Source organism: Pelodiscus sinensis, chromosome 1, assembly GCF_049634645.1.
Source record: "Pelodiscus sinensis isolate JC-2024 chromosome 1, ASM4963464v1, whole genome shotgun sequence".
In the NCBI taxonomy this organism is placed as follows: domain Eukaryota; kingdom Metazoa; phylum Chordata; order Testudines; family Trionychidae; genus Pelodiscus; species Pelodiscus sinensis.
In genome coordinates, this window is record NC_134711.1 from 1089682 (window position 1) to 1100603 (window position 10922).

General features: G+C 69.6%; 1 protein-coding gene across 1 annotated transcript; it reads right to left on the reverse strand.

Moving 5' to 3' along the window:
• Positions 1–38: 38 nt before the first annotated feature.
• On the reverse strand, positions 39–10172 carry TYMP (thymidine phosphorylase). The gene is made up of 9 exons (XM_075924339.1): positions 9649–10172; positions 7455–7657; positions 7066–7164; positions 5513–5642; positions 5016–5134; positions 4453–4615; positions 2120–2350; positions 1782–1922; positions 39–1469 (listed from the first exon to the last, which is right to left on the reverse strand). Exons 1-9 carry the CDS (start codon positions 9794–9796, stop codon positions 1255–1257), a joined length of 1449 nt encoding a protein of 482 aa, XP_075780454.1. The 5' UTR covers positions 9797–10172; the 3' UTR covers positions 39–1254.
• Positions 10173–10922: the final 750 nt, after the last annotated feature.

Genomic DNA, 10922 nt, shown 5'->3' on the forward strand with positions numbered 1-10922 from the left:
CCCAGCGGGGGGTGCCCCCTGAGCCCTCCTGCCGGGGATGCTCCCCCCTCCCAACCCCCAGCGCACCTTGGCCCTCCAACTGGGGGGTGCCCCCCGAGATCCCCAGTGGGGGGGTTCGTCCCCTCCAGCGGGAGATGACCATGCAGGCGGGCCAGGCGGGCCGTGGGTTGCATGTGACCCTCGGGGGGGGGGGCAGTGGGGCTGGCGGGTGCACCAGGCGAGCCCGCTGGACATGCCAGCGCGGGGCGGAGGAGGCGTCGAACAGAGCAAGGCAGGCGGCGCGGCCCGAGCGGAGCGGCAGCGAGGAGCAGCCCGGCCGCAAGGCGCCCGCCCGGGGCAGCAGCCGCAGGGGACGGGCAGGCCGGGTGTGGTTCTAGGGGGCAGCACCTTTGGGCCAAGCACCTGGCCTGGTCCAGCCACAGCAGCCAGCTCGCGTGCAGCAGAGAGCGAGGAGTTACCCCAACCCACCGCCAGGGTAGCAGAGCAAGACACTTTATTGCCCAGTCGTTCGTGCTGGTGGTGGGGCTGAAAAGGGTTGGCAATGGGGCTGGTAGGCGCTGGCGTTGGGGCTGGAGGGGGCTGACAGTAGGGCTGGAGGAGAGGGGCAGTGGGGCTGGCAGTGAGGCTGGTGGGTGCTGGCAGGGGGGTTGGTTGTGGGGCTGGCACTGGGGCTGGCAGTGAAGCTGGATAGGGTTGGCAATGGGGCTGGAGGGGACGAGCAGTGGGGCTGGCAGTGACACTGGCAGTGCGGCTGGAGGGGACAGGCAGTGGGGCTGGCAGTGCGGCTGGAGGGGACAGGCAGTGGGGCTGGCAGTGACGCTGGCAGTGCGGCTGGAGGGGACAGGCAGTGGGGCTGGCAGTGGGGCTGGAGGGGACGGGCAGTGGGGCTGGCAGTGACGCTGGCAGTGCAGCTGGAGGGGACAGGCAGTGGGGCTGGCAGTGCGGCTGGAGGGGACAGGCAGTGGGGCTGGTAGTGGGGCTGGAGGGGATGGGCAGTGGGGCTGGAGGGGCTGGACAGTGGGGCTGGCAGTGGGGCTGGAGGGGGCAGGCAGTGGGGCTGGAGGGGACAGGCAGTGGGGCTGGAAGTGGGGCTGGCAGTGGGGCTGGAGGGAATAGGCAGTGGGGCTGGAAGTGGGGCTGGCAGTGGGGCTGGAGGGGGCTGGCGGGCGCTGGCAAGTTGCCCCGTCCAGGAGGCAGAGGCTTGAGGGGCAGCGCCTGCAGGGGGCAGTGAAGAGCCGGGGGGCAGCGCCCCCCTTAGGCGGGGCTGAGCAGCGCCTGGCCGCTCCCGCAGGCCTGCTCCCCGCTCAGCTCCTCCAGGGTCCGGCTGCCCTGGGGCAGGAGGATCTCGGCCACCTTGCCGCTGGGCGTGAAGGGCTCCGAGCCTGCCAGGACCAGCGCCCCCTGCAGGGCGCGGCGCTGCTCGGCGCTCAGCTCCGGCCTGTCGTAGTGAATCCGGATCCAGGGCGAACCTACGGAGACGGGGGCAGCGGCTGAGCCCCCTGTTCCCCGGCTCCCACCCTCCTCCCGCGCCCCTCCCCTCGCCCCACTTTTTCTAATCCAGCCCGGTGCCCAGTTTGCGGGGGGGTTATATCCGGTGTCTCCCCCGTCCAGGCCGGCGCCAGCCTCCCGCCCAGGCTCTGCCATCGTCTCTGTGCCACGGTCTGGCGGTGCCGGGTCACGCGGGCAGAGCTGGGGCCGGGTGCCCAGAGCAGGCGGATACGCCGGGGAACCCTGAGCGGGTCTGGGGGCCTGGCCGGACTCTGCCCCCGCCCGGCTCTCACCTTTCGCCACGCGCTGCCCCTCGGCCACCAGCAGCTCGGCCCCCACGCGGTGGTTGATCGGCTGCCCCTTCTGGGTGCGGCCGGCTCCCAGCTCATGCAGCACCCGGGCGATGGGCAGAGCCTCCACTCTCTGCACCGTGCCTGGGGAGAAGGGGGGGACTGGCAGTGAGGGAGGCACCAGCCCAGCCCGAGGGCGTTCCTATGGGATGGGGGGGGTCAGCTGGTGCCCCCTCCCCAGGGGTTCTCCGTGGCGGGGGGCAGGGAGCAGCTCCCCATGGGGCCCGGCAGGGGAGCTACCGACCGGGGCTGCCCCGCCCTTGTTCCCCGCCCTGCCTTACCGTCCTGGGCAGCGGGCAGCTCCTCCTGGGCCCGAGCCCGGCCCAGCACCTGGTAGCGCTGCTCCTCGGTTCCCGCGCACAGGGCCCTGGCGAGGCCGGCCTCCACCCCCTGGGCCTGCAGCATGGCCTGAAACCGCCCCAGGGCCGAGCCATCGTCCAGCGTGGCCGCGATGCGGGCAGCTCCCTGCCCCACGGAGCCGGCCTGCCCACACTGCCAGAGCAGAGAGCCCCCTGCATGGGGGAGACAGGTGGGGGTCTCACTCCTGCCAACAGAGTCTCCCCCACCCCCCATGCAGCCCCCTCAAGGTGGCCTCCTCCTCCCTCCAATGCCCCCAACACGGCCCCACCGAGCGAGCCCCCAGCTGGCCAGGCCCTGCCCCTAGCTTTGTCCCTGGGCCCTGTTCCAGCCAGTAGGGTTACCAGGTGATTTCAAAGAAATGCCGGATACACTTGATCTCAGATGCGAGGGAGGCCAGCCGGGAGGGGAGCGAGGCTGGCCAGGTGGAGGTCGGGGGGAGCAGGGCTGGCCAGAGGAGATGGGGGGGAGGGCTGGCGGGAAGCAGGGCTGGCTGGGAGGAGATTGGGGGGAGTGGGGCTGGCTGGGGGGAACTGGCTGGCGGGGAGTGGGGCTGGTTGGGAGGAGGTTGGGGGGAGCGGGACTGGCATGGGGAGATCAGGGCGGGGGGGGGATGGACGGCTGACAGGAAGCAGGGCTGGCTGGGAGAAGATTGGGGGGAGTGGGGCTGGCCGGGGGAACCAGCTGGCAGGGAGCGGGGCTGGCCTGGGGGCATGCAGATCCCGGGGTGCTGCCCGTCCCGCACACGGTCCTGGCAGGGCGAGTCTGGCCCCGGGATTCCATCCTGCCCCGCCCCCACGTCCATGCCCCTCCTCTCTACGGCGTCGTTGCGTACTGCCTGGCTGGTAGACACGCTCACGCCGTGTGCAACTACGCACTGATACTCACGATCGGGGCTCGACAATTAGTGTGATCTACTTGCCCGTGGCGAGTCTACTCTGCACTAGTTAGGCCTCAGCTGGAGTACTGTGTCCAGTTCTGGGCGCCACATTTCAAGAAAGATGTGGAGAAATTGGAAAGGGTACAGAGAAGAGCGACAAGAATGATTAAAGGTCTAGAGAACATGACCTATGAAGCCAGGCTTCATGAACTGGGCTTGTTTAGTTTGGAAAAAAGAAGATTAAGGGGGGACATGATAGCGGTTTTCAAATATCTAAAAAGGTGTCACAAGGAGGAAGGAGAAAATTTGTTCCTCTTGGTTACTGAGGACAGGACAAGGAGTAATGGGCTTAAAGTGCAGCAGGGGAGGTTTAGATTGGACATTAGGAAAAAATTCCTAACTGTCAGGGTGGTCAAATATTGGAATAAATTGCCAAGGGAGGTGGTGGAATCTCCCTCTCTGGAGATATTTAAGAACAGGTTAGATAGACATCTGTCAGGGATGGTGTAGACGGAGCTTGGTCCTGCCTTGAGGGCAGGGGGCTGGACTCGATGACCTCTCGAGGTCCCTTCCAGTCCTATTATTCTATGATTCTATGATTCTGAGTTGATTACAAGCCGGCACAGCTGCGCAGTGCAGTGTGCGCAGTGCGGTGTGCGCAGTGTGGTGTATGCAGAGCGGTGTGCGCAGTGTGGTGTGCGCAGTGTGGTGTATGCAGAGCGGTGTGCGCGCAGTGCAGTGTGCGCAGAGCGGTGTGCGCAGTGTGGTGTGCGCAGAGCGGTGTGCGCAGAGCGGTGTGCGCAGTGTGGTGTGCGCAGAGCGGTGTGCGCAGAGCGGTGTGCGCAGAGCGGTGTGTGCGCAGTGCGGTGTGCGCAGTGCGGTGTGCGCAGAGCGGTGTGTGCGCAGTGCGGTGTATGCAGAGCGGTGTGTGCGCAGTGCGGTGTGTGCCGGACTGTGTGGCTTGCCACTGCTTGGCGAGCCCTGCTCATGATAACAATCCAACTGACTTAATTAGAAAATACCCGACATTTCTACGTCCGGTATTTTCTCCATTTGTTTCCCGTCCAGAAAGCTCAAATACCAGTCCGTCCGGTTCAAAACTGGACACCTGGCGACCCTACCAGCCCGTCACCCAGAGACCCCTGGCCCATAGCCGCACTCAGCTCCTGCCCCCCCCCAGGAACAACTTCTCAGCCCGGCCGGGGGGAACGTGTCCACAGCCCGGCCAGGCAGGGGGAACAGGGCTGGAGCCAAGGATGTTCCTTGCTCTCCAGGGACGGCATTAAGCCTTGGCCATGGGCAAACCTGGCATGCGCCGCCCCCCCCACACCAGCGCCCCCCTGCCCTCCAGGGCTGCAGTGCCTGAGCTCCCCACACCTAGCATGGTGACCAGCTGCCGCAGATCCGCCGGCCCTTGGCCCCCCAGGCACTGCAGGGCCTCCAGCACCTCCAGGGAGTTGCCCACGCGCCGTCCCAGGGGCCCGTCCATCCTGCTGAGCACGGCCACGGTGCAGATGCCCAGCCGGCTGCCCACCGACACCTGCAGGGCAGTGAGCACGGGGGGGGGGGTAGCGCCCCCCCGGCCCCAGGTGGAGGAGGGGCAGCTTCCACCCAGCGTCCCCCTCTCGCGGCCTCGTGATTCCAGCACCCGCCCCCCGGCTCTAGCGTCCCCCTGGGCACGGCAGGCTCGGACAGGCCTTGCTCGGGCGGCTGTTGTGGAGTCGGGAACCCGGTTCCCCTCGGGCCAGGGCTTGGGCTGCCCGGCCCCGGTGTCGGGGCCCACAGGAGACCTCTGGCCCCCTGGGAGGCCAGTCAGCACAGGGAGGGGGGTGCGGAGGCCCCGGCAGGCAGAGGGGGGATGGGGCAGGCCATTCGGGGCTCCGGGGGGGGGGGGATGGCGATGCCGCCTCCCCCAGGGTGGGCAGGCCTGGCCCACTCACCAGGCTCTGGGCCAGGGTCCGGGCGCTCTCCAGGCTGGCGTACAGGGCGGCGCTGCCAAATTTCACATCCAGCACCAGGGCCGAGACCTTTTCCGCGGCCTTCTTGCTCAGAATGGAAGCTGCAGAGCCGCGAGGGGGAGGGGGGAGCTCAGACCTGGCCCCCGGGACTGCGGCAAAATCCTGCCTTGATGTCTGACGCCCGGCTCCCAGGGACAGTGCCCTCCCCTGGGGCTTCTGGCGCCCGCCACGGCCGGTCAGAGACGCCTGGCACGGCCCCAGGGGCTGGCTCTGGGCTCCGGTCAGCCCAAGGGGCAGGGGGCTGGACTTCGGGGTGAGGGGCAGGTCCCCCAGCCCAGACTGCAGGGTTTCCTGGGGCCTCGGCATTCCCACACCCCCCAGCTCTCAGGTAGGCCTGACGGGCGCTCCACCGCACCCCCCAGGGGGCCGCCCGACGGGAGCCCTGCCACGTTCCCTCACCCCGGCCAAGGCGCTGGTACCTGTGATGAGGGGCAGGCTGTCCACCGTGGCCGTGACATCTCGCAGGCTGTAGAGCACCTTGTCTGCCGGGACCAGCTCCTCACTTTGCCCCACGATGCAGCAGCCCACCTGCTCCAGGATGTGCCTCATCTGCAGCACCAGGGAGGGGCCATCAGCGTGGGGGGGGGCTAGTTACCCCAGCAGGGCAACAGCCAAGTGGGAAGCAGCTGGCCACTGCCAGCAGGCACCGTGAGCGGGATGCCCAGCTGTCTGAGGGCCTCGGGGCGGGAAGAGACAAGGGCCGGGCCAAGGCGCTGACTGGCTTCCCCCCAGCTCTGGTCTCTTCCCGCAGCCCCTTTCCCGAGAGGCCAGACCAAAGGTCCAACTAGCCCAGTTTCCTGTCTCCCAATGGCAGGTGCCCCAGAGGGAGCAAACAGATCAAGGAATCACCAAATGATTCCTCCTGTCACCCATTTCCAGCCCCCGACAAACAGAGGCCACGGACACCACCCTACCCATTCTGGTGAATAGCCATGACTTTATGTAGTTCTTATTTGAACCCTGTTAAAGTCCTGGCCATCACCACATCCTCTGGCGAGGAGTTCCACAGGTTGACTGTGCGTTGTGTGAAGAAAACCTTCCCTTTCTAAAAAACCTGCTGCCTATTAATGCCATTTGGTGACCCCCTCGTTCATGTGTGATGGGAACAAGTAAATCACTTTTCCTTTTCACCCTTTCCACGCCAGTCATGCTTGCGTAGATCTCTAACCCCCCTTTAAGCTGAAAAGTCCCTGTCTTGTTAATCTCTCTTCCTATGGGACCCATTCCCAATCCTGGATCATTTTCGTTGCCCTTTTCTGAACTTTTTCCAGGGCCAAGAAATCTTTCTGGAAGTGAGGCAGTGGCGGCTCGTCGGGGTTCCTCCGACTCCTGCACCCCCGTAGTGGCACGGACAGACTCCCCCAGCCAGTAGAACAGAGGGAGTTTATTGCTTCTCCAGGATACAGCACAGCACAGATGGAATCTGGTTCCAGGGCGGGACTAGGATGCTTCAGCCCCCCTTGAGATGGGGAGACTGGGCCCCTAAATCCCAGCCCCTTGCCTAGGCTGCTTCCTCCATGATACCAGCCAGAAACAAAAACCTCTTTTCCAGGCCCTGCCCCCAGCCAGGTGCTGGGTCCCCCCCCCCCCCTTTGTCTCTCCCTAAGCGGCTGAGCCTGGGTGTCTGGGTTAATCCACATTGGGTGAGTCAGTGGGAATCTCCCATCCCAGCGCAGGGGGACCCCGGGCACAGAGCAGGCAGCCCCCCCACTCCGCCACAGAGGCGACTACGTCTGTGCACAGGGTTCGAGCCGTGGGCATCCCATGGAGCTAGAGAGGCAGTAAGATCTCTGTCTTACTCTCTCCCCCTTTGGATAGCGAATTCTCTAGCCCCTATGGACACTTGTATGCTGTGCCCCCCCCTTTGTCCCAGAGATGGGGGGCTGGCCCCAGATGGGGCCCCCCCATACCAGGCAGACCCTCGGAGCTCCCTCCCCTGGCACCGCCCCAGCCCCTGCAGCGGCCCCCTTACCTGCTCGGGGCTCTGAGAGATGTTGAACCCCGGCACAGACTCCAACTTGTCCAGCGTGCCCCCGGTGTGGCCCAGCCCCCGCCCGCTGATCATGGGCACCTGGCGGGGGGAGAGAAGGCCCCAGGGGCTGGTGAGAGGCAGCCGGGCAGGCCGGCGATGGCGGGATGAGCCCCTTGGTGCCGAAGGGAATCCACACGGGGCAGAGACTCCGGCCAGGTGCCACGTCGGCTGGCAGCCACGCAATGGCAGGGCCACGCCCGGAGCAGGGCACCCGGGCGCACCCACGACCACGCTGCCCGCCTGGCCCACAGGGAGACACCGACCTCGCCTGCTCCCCAGCCCAGCTGCCGTGAGCACCCCTCGGTCTCTGCCCAGGCGCTGGAGCTCACCTTACAGCCGCAGACAGCCAGGGCCGGGGCCAGCGCCAGGCTGACCTTGTCCCCCACGCCCCCCGTGGAGTGTTTGTCCACCAGGAGCCTCTGCCAGCTGTCGGGCCACTCCAGGACCCTGCCCGACACCATCATCTCCCGGGTCAGCGCCAGCGTCTCGTCCGGATCCATGCCCCGCAGCCGGATGGCCATCAGCATGGCCCCTGGGGGCCAGAGCCACGGCTCAGCGGCAGAGCTCCGGGGGCTGGGCAGGACCAGGCTGGAGCCGGCACCCAGGGGGGCTGGGTGATGGGGCCGGAGGCCTGGCAGCTGGTGAGCATTGGGAGGAGGGGACAGGCAGGAGCCGCACCCTGGGGGGGGCTCTCCCACCCCCACCCAAGCGAGAAATTAACCTGGGCACTTGGGGCCCGCCCTGGGCAGAGCGAGCCCAGCGCTGAGCCAGGCCAAAGCAGAGGGGGCTCCTGGATCCGCACCCGGCTCAGAGCAGAGATCCCCCGAGGACCTCGCCTCCCAGGGAACGTGCAGGGGGCCGGCCTCTGGGACCCCCATGCCCTGGAGCTCAGCCTGTCCCCTGCCAGGGACCCGCCTGCCCCGGGGCCCCCAGCCCCCCAGGGACTCACACCTGCCCCCCCCGCCAGGGACCCACCTGCCCCAGGGCCCCCAGCCCCCCAGGATCTCACAACTGCCCCCCCCGCCAGGGACCCGCCTGCCCCGGGGCCCCCAGCCCCCCAGGATCTCACACCTGCCCCCCCCCGCCAGGGACCCGCCTGCCCCGGGGCCCCCAGCCCCCCCAGCCCCCCAGGATCTCACACCTGCCCCCCCCCGCCAGGGACCCGCCTGCCCCGGGGCCCCCAGCCCCCCAGGGACTCTCACCTGCCCCCCCCCGCCAGGGACCCGCCTGCCCCGGGGCCCCCAGCCCCCCAGGATCTCACACCTGCCCCCCCCGCCAGGGACCCGCCTGCCCCGGGGCCCCCAGCCCCCCAGGAACTCACAACTGCCCCCCCACCAGGGACCCGCCTGCCCCGGGGCCCCCAGCCCCGCAGGATCTCACAACTGCCCCCTCCCCAGGGACCCGCCTGCCCCGGGGCCCCCAGCCCCCCAGGAACTCACAACTGCCCCCCCGCCAGGGACCCGCCTGCCCCGGGGCCCCCAGCCTCCCAGGAACTCACAACTGCCCCCCCGCCAGGGACCCGCCTGCCCCGGGGCCCCCAGCCCCCCAGGAACTCACAACTGCCCCCTCCCCAGGGACCCGCCTGCCCCGGGGCCCCCAGCCCCCCAGGAACTCACAACTGCCCCCTCCCCAGGGACCCGCCTGCCCCGGGGCCCCCAGCCCCCCAGGAACTCACAACTGCCCCCCCGCCAGGGACCCGCCTGCCCCGGGGCCCCCAGCCCCCCAGGAACTCACAACTGCCCCCCCCCAGGGACCCGCCTGCCCCGGGGCCCCCAGCCCCCCAGGATCTCACAACTGCCCCCCCGCCAGGGACCCGCCTGCCCCGGGGCCCCCAGCCCCCCAGGAACTCACAACTGCCCCCCCGCCAGGGACCCGCCTGCCCCGGGGCCCCCAGCCCCCCAGGAACTCACAACTGCCCCCCCCCCGCCAGGGACCCGCCTGCCCCGGGGCCCCCAGCCCCCCAGGAACTCACAACTGCCCCCTCCCCAGGGACCCGCCTGCCCCGGGGCCCCCAGCCCCCCAGGAACTCACAACTGCCCCCCCCCCAGGGACCCGCCTGCCCCAGGGCCCCCAGCCCCCCAGGATCTCACAACTGCCCCCCCCGCCAGGGACCCGCCTGCCCCGGGGCCCCCAGCCCCCCAGGAACTCACAACTGCCCCCCCCCCAGGGACCCGCCTGCCCCAGGGCCCCCAGCCCCCCAGGAACTCACAACTGCCCCCCCGCCAGGGACCCGCCTGCCCCGGGGCCCCCAGCCCCCCAGGAACTCACAACTGCCCCCCCACCAGGGACCCGCCTGCCCCGGGGCCCCCAGCCCCCCAGGAACTCACAACTGCCCCCCCCCAGGGACCCGCCTGCCCCAGGGCCCCCAGCCCCCCAGGAACTCACAACTGCCCCCCCGCCAGGGACCCGCCTGCCCCGGGGCCCCCAGCCCCCCAGGAACTCACAACTGCCCCCCCCCCCAGGGACCCGCCTGCCCCCAGCCTCCCAGGAACTCACAACTGCCCCCCGCTGCCCCGGGCTCACCCGTCTGTCCCTCCTGGAGCGCCCCGCGGGTCACGGCGCGCACGAAGAGCCGGATCTCGGAGTCCCGCAGCCGCTCCCCGTCCCGCTTCTTGCGGATCAGCTCCGGGAGGCTGGGGCCCGAGTCGGGGCCGGGGCCCGTCGGGTCCATGGGGCCGGGCAGAGCCCCGGGGACCCCGGAGCCAGAGGGGCGCAGACGCCGGCGGGTCCCGCTCCTGGCGCCCCGGCTCGCTAGGGACTGGGGCTGCTCCCCGCTCCCAGCGGCCCCGGGCTCCGGAGAGGCGTGGTGGGCGCTGCCCCGTGGCGCGGCCAATCGGGGCTGGGATCCAGCCTTCGGGAGGGTTTCCCCGGCAGCCAGGAACCAGCGGGCCGCGGGCACCTGCCCCTGCCCTGCAGCCCGGGCCCGGCCCCTCCCTGGGGGGGAGCTGGCCCAGACCCTGGCCTCTCCCCGCTGGCCTGCCTGGGAAATGCCGGCTCCTGGCTCCCTTCCCGGGAGGGCGCTGCCCTTGGTCCCGGCCCCGGTGGGTCTGAAGTCCGAGGCTGCTGTGGAAGAGACTCGCTCCGGCCCCGGCTCCTGCCTGGTGCAGCCGGGTCCTGGCTCCATGGGGGGCGGGCAGAGCTGAGTGCCCACAGCGGGGCTGGAACGGGCCAGCCTGGGGCTCTGGGCAGGCAGCTGGGGGCCTCCACCCAGGGGTGACAGGAAGGTGCCTTTCTTACAGCTTCTGCCCTGTGGCCCCCGGGCCCTGCCAGCTCTTCAGACAGCCCCGCTGGCTTTTGCCGGCTCAGCCTGCTCTTGCCGGAGCTGGGTACCGGGGCGCCCCCGCTGGCTTTTGCCGGCTCAGCCTGCTCTTGCCGGAGCTGGGTACCGGGGCGCCCCCGCTGGCTTTTGCCGGCTCAGCCTGCTCTTGCCGGAGCTGGGTACCGGGGCGCCCCCGCTGGCTTTTGCGGGCTCAGCCTGCTCTTGCCGGAGCTGGGTACCGGGGCGCCCCCGCTGGCTTTTGCCGGCTCAGCCTGCTCTTGCCGGAGCTGGGTACCGGGGCGCCCCCGCTGGCTTTTGCCGGCTCAGCCTGCTCTTGCCGGAGCTGGGTACCGGGGCGCCCCCGCTGGCTTTTGCCGGCTCAGCCTGCTCTTGCCGGAGCTGGGTACCGGGCGCCCCCGCTGGCTTTTGCCGGCTCAGCCTGCTCTTGCCGGAGCTGGGTACCGGGGCGCCCCCGCTGGCTTTTGCCGGCTCAGCCTGCTCTTGCCGGAGCTGGGTACCGGGGCGCCCCCGCTGGCTT

Excerpts from the sequence above, each read along its gene's own strand:
- TYMP (XM_075924339.1), bottom strand. The coding sequence starts at position 9,796 with ATGGACCCGACGGGCCCCGGCCCCGACTCGGGCCCCAGCCTCCCGGAG. Across the intron at positions 5,643-7,065 it reads TCTCTCAGAGCCCCGAGCAG|ATGAGGCACATCCTGGAGCA; the intron begins GTAAGGGGGCCG and ends CTGGTGCTGCAG. Across the intron at positions 2,351-4,452 it reads GCAGCTGGTCACCATGCTAG|GGGGCTCTCTGCTCTGGCAG; the intron begins GTGTGGGGAGCT and ends TCCCCCATGCAG.